The sequence below is a fragment of the Sturnira hondurensis genome, unplaced genomic scaffold (assembly GCF_014824575.4).
Source record: "Sturnira hondurensis isolate 20B ecotype Veracruz unplaced genomic scaffold, ASM1482457v3 Scaffold0008897, whole genome shotgun sequence".
In the NCBI taxonomy this organism is placed as follows: domain Eukaryota; kingdom Metazoa; phylum Chordata; class Mammalia; order Chiroptera; family Phyllostomidae; genus Sturnira; species Sturnira hondurensis.
In genome coordinates this window covers 3151379-3174972 of record NW_028081528.1, presented here as the reverse complement: position 1 = coordinate 3174972, position 23594 = coordinate 3151379, and the positions used below count along the sequence as shown (strand labels likewise).

The following is a 23594-nucleotide window of genomic DNA, read 5'->3' as shown; positions in this document are numbered from 1 at the left end:
GCAGGGGACGCATGAAAGGCAATCATGCATTGATGTTTCTCTCCCTCTCTCCTTCCCCTCTAAAGATAAATAAATAAATAAAATCTTAAAAAAAAAGAAAACATTACCAGTAATTTTCATCATACAGAAAAAGTTTCCAATGTGATAAAACCTTTGATTGGTTTGAAATTTTCTAGTATTTACATTTGTAGTGCTTATACAAGTGTTTGAACAGTAGTAAGAAGTAGCTTTTTGTTTATTCCATATCTGGAATAAATGTTTTTTCGAGATCTCTTTTGTAAAATAGTTATATAAGCCAGAACAGTCTCTGGATCCAAGAAGTTACAAATGAGGTCAGTAAATTGCAATGTTTTGTTATTCAGATAAATTAATTAAATTCAAGCTTTTAAAGTAGCTGAAGTTTTTTAAAATTCTTTTGTTATTATATAGACAACTTTCAGTTGATAGTTGCATTTTTAAAATAGTTTAAGATTACAAACAAGGCAAATATACTAAGCAAATAAAATATTTAATATGTGGTGTTTTACTTATTTTGCAGTTGAGATTGGCAGATAAATTGTAAGCATTTGTAACATTACCTGTAGTTGTGTTTGCTGAGTTCATTATCATAGTAATTTTGAATTTTCAGGGTTTTTTTCTTGTCATAATGTTAAAAAGAGCACTTCTTTTTCTTTGTTTTTTCTTTCTCTTTTTTTCTTTTTGTCAAGTTTAAGATCTCCTAACCTAAGGATTAAGTTACAAATTGTATTTTATTTCAGGAATGTATTAATGTGCTTATTTTGAAATCACAATTTTCTTTTACTAATCAATACTTACAGTTCTTACCAGGATGTATTAATTGTATATTGTAAATGTGCTAAAAAAGATATTCATATGCAATTTTATAACAACTTCAGGGTTGCATAGTACAAGATGCTGACATATTTAAAATAATGAATAACAGCTTTTAAAATCCTACCTACAAGGGAAGGTTACCACTAATAATAATGCTTTTTTGAAAACTTGATTGTTTTATGTTCCCTATGCTGGCTTGTAATTTGAAACTCATAGTAGATAATCTAAATTTTGTATAAAGTACATTTCCTCTGAATCTTTTATTTTTCATATAAAAATAATATTAAAGCAAAGCTTGCACTGTTTCTATAGCAATGCTTTATTATAGGTCATACAAGTATTTAACAATAAATTCTTTCTGTTTCCTTTCAAAGTATCTTCTTTCACATTATGTCCTGACAGTTGTAGAGCAGATCTTGTATTATTGGCAAAACTGAGATACAAGAAGATTAGTTGCTATGGCTAAAATCTCTTATGGTACCAGTGCTGAATCCTAGACCAGACCTAATTGAATGTAATGATCCTCCCACTTGATGAGGGAAGTACAGCGGATATCTGGAATTATCACATTTGCTTCTCTTAGTGATCAGTCTTTAGTAGATGTGCTTTGGGCTTTCTTCTTAAAATGCAGTTACCTTAATTTAAATGGCTTTATGTCGTAATTGTGGCTGTAATTCAAGTCATTTAGATGACTCTTTTAGTAATAATTGATTATATCACATTAGGACTTTAAAGTTCATTCAAATCATATGGTTTTTAAACTGTGAAATATGTCTGAATTACTAATATATGTATATCAGAGATCCCTAACACCACTCCTGTTTTCGTTGGTTTATTGAGAGGAGTCATGCACCTCGGCATAGTCATACTCATGGGCTACGATTCATAGTAGCGAAAGGCTCTGAAGCAAAATCAGCAAAGGGAACAGCCCAGAGGAAATCAGGGACAAGTTTCCAAGAGTCCTTTCCCATGGAAGTCCCGTAGGACAAAGGGACTTACTTCCCCTAGCAATGAATGTTGACAGTGTGTGCGAAACATTGCCACCAGGAAAGCTTACCAAAATAAGTGCCCAGGTTTTTAATGGAGGCAGGTCCCATATATACCCTCTGCCTAGCATATGCCAAAGTTCCAGACTTCCAGAGTGAAAGCAGGTGTTTGGGGCAGACCACATCGTGCAAACAGTTCAGGGAGTGCAAGCCACTCCTAGCAGTCAGGGAATGGTGGGAACCTTCCCGAAATCTAAAATTCCCAGATGTCCTCCAAGGGCTAGCATTGCAAGTAGTCTCAAGCAGTTTCATGCCTCCTGTGTTAACTCTTTTCGGTACAATCCATACTCATTTGATGATTATCTTCTTTCCTCTGTATGTGTGGGTGTATGGGTATGTGGCAGAATTTTTAAAATTTAGACCCCAAAAACATTGTTATAAAAGATTCATTCTGGGTCAATCACTAATAATTTTTGTTTGTGAGGTTAATTTCAAAAATTATTTAAAATCCATCTTAGGCTACAAATTCACTTCATTTAATAAGTAATCATAGTATTAGTTAACATTTTTATAAATGTTTTATATGTCTTCTCATTTAATCCTAACATAACACTATGACATAGGAGCTATTATTCTCATTGTATAGATGAGGAATCTAAATTAATTAAGGTTATTTATAAATTAACAAAAGTGTTAAATAATACAGAGTTGGCTGTAGTATATTTCAAAATTTTAAAAAACTGAAACATTAACTTAAGAATATGTCCACTGCCCTGGTCAGATGGTTCAGTTGGTCAGAGTGTTGCCCAAATAGCAAAAGCTTGCATGTTTGATTCCCAATCAGGGCACATGCCCAGATTGTGGGTTCGATCCTTTGTCTGAGCACATATAGGAGGCAACCGATTGATGTTTCTCTCTCACATCAATGTTTTCCTCTCTTTTTCTCTCCCTTCCCTTCTCTACAATCAATAAACATATCCTTGGGTGAGGATTAAAAAAAAGAGAATGTCCACTTTTTTTTCCACATTTTTCTTGCCATGTATTGAATATAACTGAAGTTAGCAAATTTTAGTATATGGACAGACAGTGAAAGAAGAAATAAGTTAATTTATTAAGTTGATTTTTAAATTACTTGGTTTTATAGTTTCTTAATATTGGATTTTCTTTCTCCTATTGGTGTAAATAGTGAGGATTATTGTTGAGAAGTGAAGATACAAATAAAAACCTTCTGTGGGGAAAGATGAGTAATGCATATATGATGTGAAACTTTTTTAATACTTTTGCCATATAAAATTAAAAAATTTTGTTTTCTGATTTTTCCCCCCCAGTCTTTAGATGACCTTTCAAGTGTATCTTCTGACGACTTAATACAACTTCATGCTTACATTTCAGACACTGGTAAGAGACTTGGTGGTATATTTCTTATTTAAAATTTGATTATCATGATATTTATATTATTTTCCACATTTACTTTTACAGACCATTCTTCTGTTCTTTAGTCACATTTTTAAGTTAGTTTTCTCCCCCTGCAGCATGTTCTTTATTAAATTCTGTGATGCTTATTTACTTATGTTATGGGTACTTCTTTTCTCTAAGGTTGTTGCTATTAACATTTTAGAAAGCTCAAATTCTAAGCATTTTGTCATTGCTAATAAATGCTGAAACCAATCTTTCTGTCTTTTTGTGTCTAGCTGATAATTGTATGCATAATTATTATTAAATCATTTGAGGGTAGATTTTAGTCGGTAGTTTGTTTTCATGCATGCACAGTCAAGTGAGATAAACAGGGTAGAGGGAGCTTTTAGGTATAGGAGTTTACAGCACTGCAAGACGTGTTTGGATTAGGTGGGAAACCTAAGATTTTGTGTCTCCTAAACAACAAAACAAACAAACAAGCAAAATATAATCAAAGACACTGAATTAGAGAACAGGCTGACTATGACCAGAGTGGAGAGGGCAGGGAATTTCAGGGGAATTTCAGGGGAAAAGGGGGAAGGATTTACAGGAACAAGTACAAAGGACACATGAACAAAAACTAAGGGGGGTGGAAATGGAAGGGAGGGGAGGAGGGTTGGGGAAGTGGGCTGGGATGGGAGTAAAGACAGAAAACTGTACTTGAGCAAAAATAAAATTAAAAAAACTAAGTAAAAATAAATAATTAAAACAAAACAAAAAAAAGAGAATATACATACTCTAATAAAAAACTGGACATAGTATCTGACCAGATATATCAACAAAATAAGTGTATATATGTCAAAGAAACTTATTAAAAGTAGCCCCAAATCATTAGTCCTTATGGAAACACAATTTATAACCACTATACGATAACACTACACACCTATTAAAATGATTGTCATTAAAATAAATATACCAATTAAAAAAATTTTGTGTCTCGGTCAGCAATATGGTTAGTGAACTGAGGGAAAAAAATTCAGTTTTCATCATTGCCATTGGATTACTATGCCGTTTCCTTATCTGGTCTCCCCCTTGTCCTAGAGTATGAGAGTATTGTGTCAGATTACTGTACTGAAATGTAAACATACTGAAATGTATGTGTCAGTTCAATACAATGCTTATCTGATTACATTTTATATACTGAAATGAGATTTATAGTATGATACGGTTTAAAAAATAATTTGCATCTATTTTTTTAATCTGTTTTCTTTTGCTTCTCACTGGAGCTGGAATGTCATTTTGCATTCTGTTCTCTGCCACACTTCTAGAATAAGTTGTCTATAATTGATGTCTCAGTTGTTCCTGTATCTTTTACAAATAGTTGCTCTACACATTACTCTGTTCTTAAGGTCATTAGATAAAACCCTTGTCAGTAAAACCATAGGTCTTATTTCTTGTTGCTTTTCTTTCCAGCTTTTGATACAGTTGTCTCACTTTTTGCCTCATTAAAATTTTAAATTCTTTTATAAACCTCTATTTTCTTTGTTGGCTTGTATTCCAAATGTCAAAGCCTTTGTTAAAGTGTAAATGTTCAGTATTTGTCCTTTTACTTCTTTCCAGAAGATCTTAAGCTTTGATGTCTAGAGGAAGACACTCATGTCGATAGTTCTTATGTGGACCCTTGTCTTCTCTGAAGAGTTCTTATTTTCCAGCTACTTTGTCCCTTTATTCAAGTATTTATTAGCTTCTTCAGATGTGTGGAAGCACAATGCTAAATGTTGTTAATACGTTGTTATTTCTTTTTTTTTTTAAAGATTTTATTTATCTTTAGAGGGGAAGGGAAGAAAAGAGGGAGAGAAACATCAATGTATGGTTGCCTCTGGTGTGTCCCCTGCTGGGAACTGGCCTGCAACCCAGGCATGTGCCCTGACTGGGAATCGAACCGCGATTGTGTGGTTCGCAGGCCCCCACTCAATCCACTGAGCTACGCCAGCCAGGGCTAATACGTTGTTATTTCTGTCAGACAAACATATTTAAGTGCTAGAGAAGCAGTGTATATAGTGGTTAAGAACATAGCTTTTTGTCCAGATTACTTGGATTCAAGGTAATATTGAAGTACCCAGCTCTGCCGGTTACTACTTGGGTGAATTCCTTAGCTTCTCTACTTCAATTTCCTCGTCTGTAAAGTAGGATAGTAATAAATAATACCTCATAGGATTGTTATGGGACTGATTAACTCAAAAGAGTAATTACATGATGGGCATTTTGCATTAGTGCTTGTTCTACAAATGTTTATTCTACCAACTGGACTCTTGAGTCTCTCTGAGTCTAGATCTCCGTGCTCTTAACATCTTTATTATGGGAAGCAGGGCTGATAGTCTAGCGCATTGCTACTCCTGAGTTGAGTATTTAAGAAATACTGACCAAATTAAGCAATGTGCTTAGTGATGATATTGATTTATATTCTGGTCCTACTTTCTTAATCTGGTTATGGACTAGTAACAGATAGCTGGCCTTTTACCTGCTGTGAGTAACATTGTCTTAATGAAAATGAAATCTGCTCTTTCCACTGTAATACTCACTATCATCTCAGAATCAATGTATAGGGTCTGGCAGAAGTAACGCTTACTTGAGTATGTTTGGTAGGGTAGTAATATGGTTGGAATAATTTATAGTTTTAATTTGAACATTTCACTTAAAATGTCATATGATGTACTTGAGTATGATATTGTTATGTTACAGAATTACATGCTTATGATTTTATAATAAAAGATTTTGTAATAAAAGGGGGCATTTTTTTGTGTCAGACCCTGTATGTAACCTCATTTATCTTTGCTTAAAACGAAATTACCTTCTGTCTTCTGGCTGCTTTTATAATAACCCCATTACTTTGCCTCTAGTGCGTGCTCCCTGGTTATGATCTTTCTGCCTATTAATTTGTGACAAATCTGATTATTCTTTTTTAGAATGCTTTTTACATTTATCCTTTCTTTCCTTTTCTATTCCTAGCTATTCTTGTTCTTGCTCCAGTTGGTTGTGGTTTGCTGCCTAATTGACTTCGATTTCTTTTTTCCTTTCCCAAACCCATCTAAACACAACAAATAAAGCCATCCCCTTATTTCCATACTAACTCTGTTGAGTAATGGTGGTTCTCTAACATGATGAAAAAGTGTATTGCAGTTTGCTATGCCCAGGTCTCTGAGAGAAGGATGGTTGGAAGAGGTGAGCATGGAAAAATAGTGTTACTGTAGTTAAAGTCTCTGAGAGCAACATAACCAAAGTCTTTCCCTAATTTTATATTTTTCCAAATTAGGAACACTGATATTAGATGGAAAGGAATGAAGGGCAATTTTGTATAAAAAGTGCAAAGTTCAGAAAAATTTTGATGAAAGCCTGCATAGATTTTTAGTTTTTATGTAATTAAAATAGTTTACTAAGAAGCTACCCAGACTGTTCTGTGCATGATTATATACAAAATAAGAAAATATGTAGTCAGCTCCAAACTCAGCCACTTTTCATTCACAATGTGAATCAATATAATCTGTTAGAAGAGCAGTTTTGGTCAATATGGTAGTCTAAACTGCTGTGGGAAATGCTACCTCCACAGAAAGGCTGAAGACAATAAAATACAAATAGCTAAAGGATGAAACCTACAGATGCCATAGGCTATGAGGAAAAACAAATTTAAAGAAGAGTTGTAGCCAAGGACCTCATAGGAGCACAAAGACTGCTATCCTGGTTTTGACAGCATTTTTATGTCCTTGAGTTTAGAAGAGACTGAATGGGCTAAGGCCATGGGAAGCTGGAGCCCTGACCTTTGCGTAAGGGTGGCTTGATGTGAAAAGAGATACTAGAAAATTTTAACCTGCTGTTAAGGAACAGAACGAAGAATGTAAAGATTGTGGTTAGAAATACAGTATCTGTTACCCAGAAGAAATTGAAAGCCTATCTGTGTCCCAACATGGTATGTCTGGATTCATTTATCCTCAAGTGATTGTATTCCACAGCATCTCCTAGCCTGAGGGTGTGTTTAAAATATTCACAAGAGAGAGAAGAATATAACACTATGAAGAAGGAACCAAGTAAAATATAAAAATTTAAAAAATATAGTGATTAGCCCTGGATGGTGTGGCTGGGTGGTTGAGTGCTGGCCTGCAAATCAAAGGGTCCCTGGTTCCATTCCCAGTCGGGGTACATGCTTGGGTTGCGGGCCAGGTCTCCAGGAGGGGGCACACGAGAGGCAACTGCACAGTGATGTTTCTTTCTCTCCTCCCTCCCTTCCCCTCTCTAAAAAATAAATAAATAAAATCTTTTAAAACTAAATATATAATGATTGGAATTAAGGTGAGTGGATGGAATAGACTAAAGACAGATGAGTGGAGACTCAGTAAACTTTTGGAGACCTTAAGAAATGATCTAGAGTAGAACATAATAAAGAGAGATTAGAGAATGGAAAATACAAAAGACAAAGGATTCAAAGGGAAAGCATCTATTTCCTTAAGATTAGTACAAAATATGAACAAGTGGATGGTTTGTAGGAAAATGCCTTTTAAAAATCTCCAGAATAAACTATACTTATAAACTGTTGAATATTAGAAATGAGAGTGAGTTGCCAAGACAGCAGATAAATCCTATCCTGTGGCTTTTGCTTTCTGTTTAGTTGAGGGCATTTTAGAAGAAATATAACTTAATAGTTAAGACTAGTACTAAAGGTTATTATTTTGTTTCTGTCGTTTTCCTTATATGAACTTTAAGACTCCATTGCTGTACTATGAGGTGGTATTGTGGTATCATAACTAATGATAGAAGTAAAAGCTCATTGGGAAGGTAGTCCAAAGTAGACATCACTGTGTGATGGGTAGTGTCATTATAAACATGTAGTTTACCATGCAATGTAGCTCTCATATTTAATATATTTTGAATGTGAGTACAGCAGATGGAAATCTATTTATCCATTAGAGACATCTGTTAGTCTCATCTGTCATTCCAAATTCTTCATTTCATGTCGTCCTTTTTGTTTGTTTTCTTCATCTTCCTCCTTTTTGTGTCTTTTTGTTCCTCTTCATTTTGTTTTAAATGACTAGTATATGCTGACTATGACCCATATGCTGTGGCAGGCGTTTGTAATGATCATGGCAGAACATACGCACTCTATGCCATCACTGTGCACCGGCGCAATGTGAACAGTGAGGAGATGTGGAAGACCTACCGTCGTTACAGCGACTTCCATGACTTCCACATGAGAATCACTGAGCAGGTAATGAGGTTTGAAGTTTGTGTACTTTCACTTGTTTCCTGATTCAGTGTTGGATTTTGAATAGTTCTGAGAATGCTAAGATATTGACCAAAGCTAATGACAGAAAATAAGGTAAAAATTTCTGTATAATCAGCATAAATGCTAAAATGATTTCTGAGCACTTAACCAATGCATCAACTTTAAGTAGACATACCCATTGTAAACTAGACAAAATATTGGTGGTAGACCGTGGGAAGTTAAAATGAATGTAACCCTGGCAGGGTGGCTTGGTTGGTTGGAGCATCATCCTGTGCACCAAAAGGTTGCAGGTTCCATCCCTGGTCAGGGTGTGAATAGGAAGCAACTCCTTGACGTTTCTCTCTCACATTGATAATTCTCTCTCTCTCTCCCTCTCCCTTACCTTTCCTCTCTCTCTCAAATCCGTAAACATATCCTTAGATGGGAATTTTTAAAAATAAATAAAATGAGTGTATATTTCTTATTTTAAGAGTTGTGTGTGTTTATTTTTTGTGCTTTGCAGAGAGATCTGGGTTTGGTTGAAAGTGAGAATGGGAATGACCATAAAACATTTTCTGGTTTGTTTTCAGCAGTGTCATTCAGAGCTATAGTTATTTTAAAGGACATTTTTATTTGATAGTGTAATAGTTAAATCTTTGATCCATTAAATTATTTTAAGAACCATAACCTAAATTACATTTAACATTAACCAAATAATGTTTTTATTTTTACTAAATACTAAATAATGTTTTATAGAAGTGTAGGGACTTTTAAACGTAACAAATATAAACAAATTCTTTCTGTTTATATTTATTAAATATTAAATATTTAATTAAATATAAGATTAAATGTGTTATCGAATTTAAAATATTAATGTTATTAACTATAAGATATTGGATGCTATTAAATATAAAATATTGAATATTATTAAATAGTTTAATTAGCTATTCTGTTTTTATTAAATGTTCTACTTTAGTAAATATTTTAATAAATATATTTTTCTGTTCTATTTTTTTATTAAATAAACAAATATTGTCCTTAACTTAGAAGAAAATAAACCATCAGTGGATGAATTGGAGTAGATTAGGTGATCTGTGAAATTTATTTTAATTTCTTGAGAGTCTTTGATTTCATTAAAGTTTTAAAATATGCAGCTGGTAAAGTAAAAGTAAAAATTACAGTAATGGAGGCACTTGATTGGGTGGGCTGAAGCTTTGCAGTAACATTGTACCTGTTCATCAATTAGAAGATGCCTTTCTTATTTAAGATAGTGGGGGGGAAACGGTTGGCACTATTAACTTACTAAAATATTTTTGAATGAGAGTGAGATACACTATTAATAGTTTAAAAATTATTAAAAACAGGTTAGTGTTGACTCCTAAAGCCCACATTAAAAGGACTATTTTGAATTACCATATTTTACGTTATATAATGCACGTCTTTTTGCCCAAATTTTTGAGGGAAAAATAAGGATGCACATTATACATGGGTGGTAAGTACTAATTCTGTATCTATATAAATGTTTTTAATTCTTTTATTTATGCTTATGCATTAGAAGTATAACTCTAGAGAGCAATGGTGATATCTATATGCAAAATAATACCCTTTATAATACCAAAAAATATCTAAATATAAATAAATGAGTAGCTGAATTAAAAAATTAAAAGATGTTCCTCCTGAAAGTTAGAGCCAAAAACATTGGTACGCATCATACATGGGAGCACATTATACACGGCAAAATGCGGAATATTCCGAAAGAAAAGAATAACTTTGGACATGTCTGTTCTTCTGTTCATGAGGTGAAAGAATTTTCTGTTCCACATTGAAGAAATAATTGTTTTACTTTTATAAAATATTACCTGTTTGATTCTGTTTTAAAACCCGTAGTTTACATATTTTTTTCTCACCGTCACTTTAACCAGAGGACAAATTTTAAGATAATGTGAATTGCTGAACGTAATTTTATTTACTTGCAAATTAATGGGAATTTTCCATAATTAAATTTTCTTTGTGTGATAGCTCTAATTTTCTTTCTGCTATTAAAAGGAATAATCATTGTTTGATTTAAATGTTCTAGACTAGAACTTCCTGTGTAAATGTTATATTTACACATTGAAAAGTGTAATTGAAGACTTACTTTTTAAAAGCGTAATAGAACAGTTTATAAAGATACTTCCCTTTTCAATACAGACGTAGAGACTTAATGAAATTGATAAAGTACAGTTCATTTTTGATAGGGCTCAGTGCAGACGAAGTGGATGAGTTTTGTGTTTGTGTTTTCTATGAAGTCACAGTAATGTGTGATTATGTAAGTATTTAGATTGCTCAGAGAGCTTAAGAAATTAAAAACTGAGGTTGTGGATGAAACTTTAGGTTTAAGCAAAATACTAAGTATTTCTGAGTAAGACTAAGGCTGTTTGCATTTTAGCTCTGCCTTATCTGTATTTTTCTTTATTTCTTTGTTTTAGTTTTAAAATGCCACAATTTATTTTGCATTTTCAATTAGGTTTAAAAATCTTTACTATTTACATATTGAATGTTGTGTATAAAAGCTGTAAAACTTTTGTTCATTTTTCTTTTTATATTTTTTACTGTTCAGTTATAGATTTCCTTTCTTTTTCCCCATTGCTTTCCTGTGCCCATCCCCTCCCACTCCCACAGTCAATCCCCCCATTGTCTGTGTTCATAAGTTCTCTATTTGTGTGTGTTCTTTGGCTTGCCCCTTCCCTTTTTTCTCCCTGTTATCCCACTCCTCCCTCCCCTGTGGTTACTGTCAATGTATTTTTTATTTCCAAGTCTCTGCTTCTATTTTGCTCATTTTTTGGTTTTGTTGATTAGGTTCCACTTACAAGTGAGATCTTTTGGTATTTGTGTTTCACAGCCCGGCTTATTTCACTGAACGTGATGCTATTCATTTCCATCCATGCCATTGCAAAGGGTAGGAGTTCCTTTTTCTGCAGTGTAATACTCCATCGTATAAATGTTCTGCAGTTTTTGGATCCACTCATTTACTGATGGGCACTTAGGCTGCTTCCAGCACTTGGCTGTTGTAAATAACACTGCTATGAACATTGGGGTCCATAGGTTCTTTTGAATTGGTCATTCAGGATTCTCAGGGTATAATCCAAGCAGTGGGATCACTGGATCAAAAGGAAGTTCTATTTTTACTTTTTTGAGGAAATTCCATACTGTTTTCCACAGTGGCTACACCAGTCTGCATTCCCACCAGCAGTGTACTAGGGTTTTCTTTTCTCCACATCCTTGCCAGCACTTGTTTGTTGATTTGTTTATGATGGTCATTCTGATTGATGTGAAGTGGTATCTCGTTGTGGTTTTAATTTGCATCTCTCTGATAGCTGGTGATACTGAGCATCTTTTCATATATCTCTGGTCCCTCTGTATGTCCTTCTTACAGAAGTATCTGTTCAGGTTCTTTGCCCATTTTTTAATTGGGTTTTTTGTCTTCCTGGTGTGGAGTCATGTGAGCTCTTTATGTGTTTTGGAGATCAAACCCTTGTCCGAGGCGTCAGTGGCAACTATGTTTTCTCATACAATTGGTTCCCTTCCATTTTGTTGATGTTTTTTTCAGTCATGCAGAAGCTTTTTAGTTTGATGAAGTCCCATTTGTTTATTCTTTCTTCTATATCCGTTGTCCTTAGGGATGTATTGGTGAAAATATAGCTGCGTGGGATATCTGACATTTTCCTGCCAATGTCTTCCTCTAGGATTTTTGTGGTGTCATGATTTATATTTAAGTCTTACCCATCTTGAGTTTATTTTGGTGTACAGTGTGAGTTGGTGGTCTAAATCCTATACATCACAGAAGGAAAAAATGTAGTGACTCGTGATTCACCGTTTGGTAACAGTACAACCTGCTGACACAAATTTTAACTTTATTAAACTGTTAAAATACTAAATTTATTTTAAAATAGGTTTCATTTTGTTTATTTAACTTTGTGTTGTAAACTTTTTTCAGTCTCAAGTTACGAACTATCATGTATCTTTTGAAGATTTTTAATCTAATTTGATATTTTATGGATAAAGAAAATGAAAAGGAAATAATTAAAATGTTCAGTGTCATCTTATATTAGAAATGGGCTGAACTACCCACTTATTTATTTACTTAGCAAATATGTATGGAGGTTTTTTAATGCATCTACTACAGTTCTCAGAGCTGGAAATAAAATAGGGAACAAGTCCTTGCCTCCAGGAGTTTACATTCCAGTAGATACTGTGCTTGTATGTAAGTATAGATAAAACAGTAATGATTTAAAAGATACTAAGTATGGCCCTGGCAGGTGTGGCTCAGTTGGTTGTGTTACTAGAGAAATCCTGGTTCTTCTCCGGGACGCAGTAAACAATTACAGGTCAGTGAGCCTATTAGCGTGCAAGCAAGGATTATTAATGAATGAGAGAACAAAAGCAGGCATGGCCAGCACCCAGGTGGGCAGAGGCCAAGCGGCCATAAAGGAGTGGCCAAAGAGCCCCTGGCCAAAGGCTCAGTGGCCAGGGGTCACCTGTGTGGCAAGAGAGCCACAAGCCCATAGAATGTGAGTTCTTTATTCTGAGGACTTATGTAGTTGGCAGGATGTGATGAGGGAGTTACATTTTGATTGACGGGTAAAGGTGGTGCCAGTTTTCCATGGAAACGTGATTGCCTAAATATAGGTATGAGTTGGGGTCTGTTAGCCCAAATCCTTATCTTGCTTCAGACTCTATTTACTCATTTTGTACATGGTGGAAGGCATGCAGTTAACCAGAGTTGTTTATGGGCTTTTTCTTTTGGGCACTGTAGTCCCCCTCCCCTTCTCCATTCTGGGCCTTGGGATGAATATATGCAGTCTCAAGGTTTTCCTTTTCCCAGCTAGTGGAAATGAGAGACACGGTCAAGGGCTTCCCACCTACCCTACACTGTCATAGTTTCACTTGTTGGGAATGCCTGGCAGCCTCCTCCAACCAGGCTTGGGACTGGGTCACAGGCGCTGGCCAGCACCAGCAGAGCAGCCTTGGGATTCTCCCTGTGCTCTTTCCTGTGTCTGCTGCAGTGTCATCCCATAGACCGAAAGGTGGTGGGTTTGAGTTCCAGTCAGGGCACATGCCCAGGTTGTGGGTTCTCTCCCTGGCTGGGGTGCATGTGAGGAAGCCACCAATCAATGTTTCTCTCTAACATCCAGCCTCTCTCCCCCACTCATACCCCCCCCCTCGTCCTCCACCCTCCCTCTTCCTCCCTCTCTAAAGGCAATGAAAAAAAGTCCTCAACTAAGAATAAAAAATAAAAGACACTAAGTATGTATTAAAGTAACTAAGTAAAAGTATATTTGTGCCTAGATGTAAACACATTTTCAATCCTTCTAACATAAAATGTCGAGCATGCTTTTTAAAGTTTTCCAGTAGGGTATCAGGAATCTAAACCTGACATATTCAGTATGGAAAGATAAAAATCTTTGATTTTGGAATGTGTATGATTTCTATAAATTACTTGAGTTCTTTGTGAACATTGAAATACTCTTTATTTTTACATTTTTAATTCTTTTGAATTCTATAGGTAAATTTCTAATTATGTATCTTTTAAAAATATTTTTTTGAATTTGTGGCAAAGGGAATTATATTACTCTTCATGAATGGGCCACCTTGTACATTAAATAATCTTTTAATTATTAAGCTTATAAGTTAATATGAAATATAAAATTTCCCATTTTTCCTTTTATAAATAATATTTGAGGAAACTATTAATCATAAATGATTCTGTTCCAGACAGATAATTTTAAAAGGATTTTGATAACTTAGACTTCAAGAAAAAAAAACTTATTGTGACATTTAATTTTTTCTTTTCATTAATAAGGTTTAAAATTTTAAAGTTTCTGAAATATTTTTTACTGATATTGTTATATTCTCTTGGTATATTAGTTTGCTAGGGCTGCCATAACAAATACTATAGACTGGGTGGCTTGAGCAAAATGAAGTTAATCTTTTCATAGTTCTGGAAGCTACGAGTCTAAGATCTAGGCATTGGCTTGCTTGGTCTCCCCTGAGGCATCTCTCAGTGGCTTTCAGTTGACTGCCCTTCTGTGTCCTCACAGGGCCTTTTCTTTGCAGGCTCTCATTCCTGCGTCCTCTCGTGTGTCCAGATTTCATGCTCTCATAAGCACAGCGGCCAAATTCGAATAGGACCCACCCTAAGAAGTCAGGGCTTCATGTTGGGGGCTACAGTTCAGTCCAGAAAATATTGGTTGTGCCAGAATGAACTGTGTCCTGTAAAATTGAGTCCATAGTTTAAGATAATATAGAAAAGTAATATTCCAGGAAATTAAATACCTTTTAAGATACCTTGAAAAATTAAATTTACTTCCACTAGGTATGATAAAAAAAATTAAGCCATTGGACATTTATTGTCCAAGGAGGAGCCATTCTGATACTTTTGTGAATCACCAAATTTGTGAATATCACTACAGCATAACATTTTCCCTATAAATAGCCTCTCCAGTTTTTTGTTTTTCTTGCTTTGGCTGGGGCAAAAGAACTGCTTTTAACTTTGGTGTGTAGCATACAGTGAACTTTGTTCACATTATAGCTCCGAGCAACCATCTGGTTTGCCAGTCCACTTAATAGTTTATCACAAAGAATTTTCCAGCTTGGGGATGAAATTTACCCTATACCTTTTATTTCCTCTTTAGTCTCTGCATCAGGAATGAATGAGTTTTTGAATATAGAATGAAACAACTGTAGAAAGTTGTTTCATTTGAGAATATGTGTCATATAGGAAAAGCAATGAAGCTGCTTAAAGTTTCAGGTGAGAGGCTGTTGGCTAGGCAGAATCTCTGACTATTGTAAATAATGGGAATCTTAAATGTTAACGGCTCATATGGTTAAAATAGTGCTTTAGCAGGGAGCACAGCACATTACTACATATCTGGAGCTTTGAAGATGCACCCAAATATTAAGTCTGTAAATATTGATGGATTTATTATTTTTTGTTTGTAATGTGACAGTTTATTTTTCATGTAGTTGGTAGGTATGTATTAGTGTAGTACTACAGTTATATATTGCAGAGTTGTAATATAGCTATAACCTATATATATATATTAAAGATTTTACTTATTTGTTAGAGATATGGGAGGGAAGGGATGAAGGGAGAGAAATATCAATGTGAGAGAGAAAACTTCGATAGGTTGCTTCTCAAATGCACCCCGACTGGGGACCAAACCTGCAACCCAGGCATGTGCCCTGACTGGGAGTCCAACCAGAGACTTTTCACTTTGCAGTACAACACCCAGCCTACCAAGCTTCATCGGTCAGGGCTGTAAGCTCTATTTTTAAATTTCCTTTTCTACTTTTAACAGTGAGCCATTACAAGGATTAATTTATTTGAAGTTGTCAATATAAAAAGTATTCATAAGATTTTTTAACAAGCCAGGAACGCATAACTTTGATCACTGTCAATTTATTTGCTAATACTTTATGCACGAGTCAAGTGGTTGTAAAGGACAATTTTTTGAAAACCTTTTATTACAAAAATCTTGAATAATATCAAAATTAGAAAAAGCACTAAAATGACACCCCATGTGAATATCACCCATCTTCCACAGCTATCCACATCTGTCATTCTTCATTGAAATGGCTTTATAATAAGTAACATTAGAACTGTGGTTTGGACATACTTGGAAAATGTTTTTTCTGTTTTCTCATTTTTGCTTAATGAAATATATTGCAAAATGATCTGTTCAAGGTGCTTTTAATATGTAGAGAAATTGTCACTATGAAAATACTTTTCTTTTTTTTAGAGAGAGAGAAAGAGGTAGGGGGAGAGGCAGAAAGAAGGGTGAGGGGTGAGAGACATCAATTTGTTGTTCTTATTTATGCATGCATTGGTTGATTCTTGTATGTTTTCTGACTGGAAATTCAACCCACATCCTTGGCCTGTTGGAGTGATGCTCTAACCAACTGTCCTACTCAGAGCCTACTTTTGTCTTTTTGTAAAAAATTAAGATTATCGAATGTATTTTGTCTCGTAGTTTGAAAATCTGTCAAGTATATTGAAGCTTCCTGGTAAAAAGACTTTTAATAATATGGATAGAGATTTTTTAGAAAAGAGAAAAAAGGATCTTAATGCATATTTGCAGGTAAGTTCATGTTTATTATTTCCCATAGATTTTCATTTTAATATAGCACATATTTCTTTATTAAGGAATGATTTTCTGTAATACCAATCACTTTTGAGTAGCATGTCAGATGTGACATGCAGTCTGTTCAGTAATTTATAAATATTAATTTTTTGTTTATTAATTAACTACGAAGTTTTCTTGACACTCAGTGCTGGGGTTTTGCTTCTTTGGGTTTAGATGGATACAAACACTCAGGGACACCTGTCCATTCTACATTACTGTAGAGGCTAAGTGTCTCATAGCAGACTAAACAGTTACATTTTTCCAGTTCAGTAGATAATAGTATAGATAGTAGTTCTTCATGAGATGCCCAAAGCTAGCAGATTTCATTTGTCAGAACAGCTGCCTCCCATTGTCCAGAATGAGTCAAATGCTTCTGAAATTATGGAATAACCCTAGTGAGGAATAAATCTGAGGGACTATTTCTCATGTGTAGCATTTTAAGCATGCAAATTTCTCCTGTGGAACAAAACAGCATGTCTCACGAGATACTGTGTAAGCTGTTTGGACTTCTAGAAATAAGATTGTTTAGACATGGATACCCAGATGCTAGATTTAACAGTATTTTTATAGTTTTTTATACTAATGAATGATTATAAAGTTTTCTCCTCTATTACACAAGGCTTTAGCTGAGGTATGTATATATTGTTTCACTATTCAGGGCCCCACTCCAGCCTCTGTAACAGGGGTCAGCAAATTAGAGCCTGCAGGCCAGATCTAGCCCACCACCTGTTTTATTAAGAGTAGTTTCAGCAGAAACTCTGTGGACCACAAAACTTAAATACTTGCTACCTGGACCTTTACAGAAAAAACTTGCTGACCCTGTCTTAAGTATTTAGTTTAACTTAGCTAATACTGTACTGAAGATTTTGCTTTTGAGGTTTCCTTCAGTCTCTTAAATATTTGTTTGGGTTTGTTGATAACCGTAATTGTAATTTCTATGCATTATTATTTACTGAAAGGGTAGTGAAAACTGGTAAATTTTTGCCTTTATTCAACTTTTTCTTTTCCTGGCTTAACTCTGAATGTCTGACACCAATTTTATTACTCTTGTCAAATGTCTTTACTTTTTTAATATACTAATTTTAGTTGCATTAAAATCTGTGATAGTTACTTGTAAGATTTAGAAAATAACCCCCCTCTTCCCAAATTGGGTGTCCTCAGTGTATCCATTAAACGTGGTTGTACTGTTCTTAACTAGTGAACTTAACGTGTGTCAGACACGCTTCACTGAAGGGGCTAAACTAGAACGCTGGGCTGTATCATGAGCAGTATCATAACAGTTTTCATTAAGACAAAAAAGCGATATTTTGTTTTATCACACTTAAGAGTTTTTATCTGGAGTATTTTATGTATTTTCTATTGATGTTAAATTTGAAATTAGTATGTAAATGACATAACATAACAATTTATTAATGTGGAACTTAGTATTAGCTACAAAATCTGAAAATGGAATAGTACATTTTTTAAGACAACTTCCATATTACATGTGCTGAAAGTCAAAATAACAGATGGGAAGAGTGTACACCAAACTGCTATTGGTAGTATAATTATTGATGACTTCAATTGTATAATTATTTTAATGCAAAATTAAAATTCTTGACTTTCTTCTTTCACCTGTCAGTTACTGTTAACTCCTGACCTGATGAAAGCTTCCCCAGCTTTGGCTCACTATGTGTATGATTTCCTTGAGAACAAAGCCTACAGTAAAGGAAAAGGGGATTTTGCTCGCAAGGTAAGCAGACCATTGCATTTTCTTTACAGCTCTATTTTCATACTTTGGTTTTGATATTAGAGAATACATTTATATTTATGTACATTTTAAAACTAGACAATTTTCAAGTATTTCTTGGCATGTTTATCTTCTATGCTTTATTAAGCCCACTACTTATAGTTGTATCTAAAAAGTATGAATGAACTCCTGTCTTCACATGTAGATTGAATCAGAAGGAGCGTCAAAGAAAAGAAAAAAAAACTTTGAAATGATCCGTGAAGGAAGGTTTGCCTAGGATGTATCACAGGTTTTCATTATCTTCAGAAGGGACTGTTTCTTACTGGGAGGAAATGTGTTACTTAGAGTAAGGATGAGAAAAGGGTTAAAATAGGATGCGTTTTTCATGGCTCTTAAGTGAAATCTTTATTATTTAAAATTTCTTTTTGTTTATAAGAACTGCACTTGGATAATACACTAGATTAAGACAATAAGTGATTAAGTTCTCAAATTGGGTGAGCTAGCTTAGTGGGTGAGAATTCAGAATGTGGGGACCGTCATCCTTTGGTTCAAATCCCTGCACTTCCATATACTAGGTGTGACCTGCAACATGTTACTTAACCTTTTTGATCCTTTAGTTTTCTCAACAAGTAAAGATCGTGTGAATCAAATGAGATAATCTGGATATTGCAGTGCCTGGTTCATAATGAACCTGAATATAAATGTTGGGTCTTAGCAGCAGCCGCAGCGGCAGTAGCACAAACAGTAACAGCATTTGGGGAAGCTGGATAAAGGGACTCTGTGTATTATTTTTACAGCTTTTTAAAAGTCTGAAATTATTTTTAAATGAAAATTAAAAAGAAAAAAAGACTACCTTGCCTCCCTCCACCTAAAAAGACTTTTTAAAAAACCATTAAGGAGTTGCCTCAAAATTTAAAGATAGAGCTGCCTTATGACCCAGTGATTCCACTTCTGGGACTATATCCAAAGAAACCTGAAACACTGGTCTGAAGGAATATATTGTCCCCTATCTTCATTGCAGCATTATTTACAATAGCCAAGGTTTGGAAGCAGCCTGAGTATCCATCAGTAGATGGGTGGATAAAAAAAGCTGTGGTGCATTTACACAATGGAATACTACTCATTAAAAAGGAAATCATACCTCTTGTGACAGCATGGGTGGACCTGGAGAGTATTAGGCTAAGTGAAATCGCCAGTCAGAGAAAGACAAATACCATATGATTTCAGTTACATGTGTAATCTAATGAACAAAAACTAACAACAAAAAAATAGAAAGACTCATAAATCCAGAAAACAGACTGACACCTGTCAGAGGGGAGGGGGTAGGGGGGCTAGTTGAAAAAAGTGAAAGGATTAAGGAAAGTAAAAAACCCATAGACAACAGACAACAGCATGGTGATTAGCAGAGGGTAGGCGATTAGGGGAGGTAGAAGAGGGTAAAGGGGATAAATGGTGATGGAAAGAGACTTGGCTTGTGGTGAATACACAATAAATACAATATGCAGATGATGTATTATAGAATGGTACACCTGAAACCTATATAGTTTTATTAAGCAATATCGCCCAATAAATTCAATAAATTTTTTATTTTAAAAAATGTTAAGGAATTTGTACAAAATAATTAAGACTTAACATCTCTAAGCAAAAGGACTTCCTGTGATCACTCTACAATGTGTTGGGTTTTAATATTCAACTGGATGTTGACATTTCTAAGTGGAATGTTTTGTTTTAATAACAACTTCCAGATCATGTACCTTGTGGCAGGAGAGAAAGGTGGTGGTCTTATGTTTGCATTTTGTAATGGAAGCTGTTGAGTTTAAATTCAACAGCTTTTTGAAATAAAATAAACATTATATTAAATGTACGTAATTTCTTTTTACTAGCAAACACTAGTGTTTATGTATCTAAACAGTTATAGATCACTTTAAAAATTATTGCTGGAGTCTTAAGATCCTTCTGAATCATTTCTGAAAATCCACAATAACATACATTTAAAAAATAAACCATCTCTGTAATTACCATGGTCATTTTGATGTCTTCTAGACTGTCAGAATAATTTTTATATATAACAGGAACTAGGGCTTTTCAGCTATATTTTCTTTTTGGCTAAATTATAGTTTAATAATTTTCTTAATTTTAATGGAACTTATGTAGCTATTAGAGAAAATTATCTATATACATTTTATTGGCTATTTAGAGCTTGAGAAATAATACTTTATAGTACATTAACTTGATCACACAATGTCCAGCCTTGTAAAATCATTGAGCCAATTCCTAAAAAAATCTAACTGACAAGCAGTCTCTCCATGCAGATATAATATCTTTCTGTCTAGTTTTATATCCTGGTGTGAAGATATTTTAAACTGTAGTTAGAGGTACCTAAACTTAAGTTAAACTTACTTTGTGTTGCTACCAACACAGTTAACTAAACAGGTGGTAATTGAGTCAATAGACTTGTTTGTAGGTCAGGCTCCGTGTACACTTGTGTCAGCAACCTGTAATCTACTCCTTTGTTTGGTGATGCGCAAGTTTCTCTCTTTTTCTTGTTCTCAACCTCGGTTTTAAGATAACTCCTGTTTTTAGAAATATTGTCATATGGTGACAGACTCTACTTTATGCTTGTAAAGTTAGGCATCACAATCTCCTGTGGTTTTTCTATCTTTTTCGGCTCTCCCAGTCCCCAGTACAGGTGCTTGGGCTTTACTCTCAGAAATTGGGGAAAGGAAAAGGAAAGGGAAAGAAAGAGTGAAAAAGAAAATGGATTCTGTAGGTCTGGGGTGGTGCCCAGGCAGCTGTGTAGGTACCTGCCTAGTTCATGATACAGATTTAGGTTCTGTCGGCTGGAGTTCATCTAGTGTCTCGAGGGCGTGGGGGGTGGTGTTCATTTACTCAATCTGAAGGTTGTATTAGATGGACCCACCTTCCCACTAAACCTACAGGTCCTAGATGTAAGTTATATACAGTTCTAAAATATTCTTGAGGTCATTCAAATAGTTTTTAATGCAGGTTGTGGCTTGGAGTGAAATTAATGCCCCTTATGCTTCTGAAATTCGACTTCTTCTGTGAACATCATAACTTAGTAGATGGGTGGCAATTTTCCTCAAGCCGTGCATTTTAAATGTGGCATTCTTATGTTTATCTCTCTGAAGGATTCTGCTTGTGTTCTTATGAATTTTACTGCATTTATAATGACATTACAGTTAAAAAAAGAAAAACACTCTTGGCAGTGATGTCAGTGTTGGAAATAATATTCTGATTGATTTGAGTACTTTTCCAGTTAACAGTTACGGTATATAGAATTAGAATTACACACAGACACACACACAGATGTGATTTTACACACACAAGTGCGTATGCACACATAAGAGTTAGCTTCATCTTTTTACTCTTTTTATTCCCATGTCTCTCTTTACCAGAGGTAGTGCTTTTCAAACCCTTCTTCATCCTCGTTCCTGTTCTTTGGTTCTATCCTAACTCGTCCTGCTGTGACAGTGACCACCCCCCATGGGTTGCATGCTCTGTCAAGCATGTCTGTAGTTTATCTGCTCAGTTTAATTCAGAGAGCAACCAAAGCCCCAGCCCATTTACAGTTTTCTTAAAGTCCAGTTTTTGTTATTATTATTCTGCCTTTTCAGAGTATTTTTATTAACAGAAACCCTAAAAGTATATTAGAGTAAAGGAGTTTTGCTTCTTGTATTAACATCGTGCTGTGTTCCTTAAATAATGGGGTTCAGTGTTTTTACTATTTTTTTTTCTTTCTACATGGCGCATAACTTGTTTCTGTCTGGTTTCTCTGAGATGCAGTACTTTCTGGAACTTTTTCTTGTAGTTTTGTATAACTGGTTTTGTGCCCTCTTCTTTTTAAATAAATCTCAGGAAGTTTCATATTCAGCTACTTTGGCTTCTTTAGATGTCTCTTCCTTTCCTAACTGAAGTTAACTTTTGTATAGTCACATGTCTGTTTTAATGCTTCCAAATCCTCTGGAGATTATTCCATTTTATATCACTGATGATATTTTCTTTTACAGTTTTTCTCTTCTCCCTTACTAAAATATAGTTTATATAGCTGATTTGTAGCTTCTCTTTTTCTTCATAATGAATTTCAAATACCCTCCGTAGATTCTTAAGAATGTATGTATCCTAAAAACTATTTTTAAAAAAGTTAATTTTAAATAGTCACTTGTTAGTTATTTTAGCTTTCGGTTTATTGGCTTATTTAATTTTTATATCTCCTCAAAATATCCATGTCATTGTTGCCTCGAATTGTTGCAGAAGCATGTTGTAGCTAATTCCACGTGCATCAGTTTCTGTTTTGGAAAACTTTTTTTTTTTCAGATTTTTTTAAATAAGAAAGGCAGCCAAAACGTATTTACTTTCTAGCAATAACCTTATCACTCAAAAATTTTAACTATATATTTGTGTGTGAAAGTGTATTTTTAAAACACATTGAAGATAGCAGCTATATACTTTTAAAAGGAAATGAACTATTATAGACTGGAAAATTATTGTATCTTTCATATGTTGTTACCCTCTGTGTTTTCCCAAGCTTCTCCATTGAATATCAAATATGATACAATAAAGTCATGGTATAATATCTTTCCCTCTTTAGATGGACACTTTTGTAAACCCACTTCGAAATTCTATGAGGAACGTTTCAAATGCAGTCAAGTCCCTTCCGGATAGCTTGGCAGAGGGAATGACTAAGATGTCAGACAACATGGGCAAAATGTCGGAAAGATTAGGTCAAGACATAAAGCAATCATTTTTCAAGGTAAGAGATTTTCAGTAGTGTCTAAAGCCAGCTATTTTTAGGTCAACTACAATATACCGAGCTCATACTTCAATTTACCTACTTCTTTCAGAAGTCCAAAGCCCTCCAACACAGTCTCATAAAGAATTAAAAAAAAAAAACTAAAGAGAGTACATTCGTATCAGAAATGGATACTGTAAATCCAGTCACTCCTCAGTCTGTATTGTAGAATTTTATTTTTTTGTTGACATTATTACAGATGTCTCTCATTCCCTTCAACCACTCAGTCCCCACCCCAGCCTTCATTGTCTGTGTCCATGGGCTGTGCATACATGCGTATATGTTCTTTGGCTAATCTCTTCTAGTCCCTCCACTCCCTCCCTTCTGAGATATGTCAGTCTGTCTCATTTTTCCATTCTGTTATATGGTAGAATTTTTAACTCTATTCAGAATAAATATTTAAAATTTGTAAAGTTAGCAC

General features: G+C 34.6%; 1 protein-coding gene across 3 annotated transcripts in view; it reads left to right on the top strand.

The window, feature by feature from the left end:
• The window catches only part of SNX13 (sorting nexin 13), a 121995-nt gene that overhangs the window by 84973 nt on the left and 13428 nt on the right, over window positions 1-23594 (top strand). The window contains exons 17-21 of one of the 3 annotated variants that reach the window (XM_037056275.1): window positions 3149-3218; window positions 8300-8472; window positions 16482-16589; window positions 18256-18366; window positions 22973-23134. In XM_037056275.1, the coding sequence (XP_036912170.1) occupies window positions 3149-3218; window positions 8300-8472; window positions 16482-16589; window positions 18256-18366; window positions 22973-23134 (624 nt within the window). Of the gene's footprint in view, window positions 1-3148; window positions 3219-8299; window positions 8473-16481; window positions 16590-18255; window positions 18367-22972; window positions 23135-23594 lie in introns of those variants that run through there. The other 2 variants (XM_037056276.1, XM_037056277.1) reach the window with 2 other exon arrangements.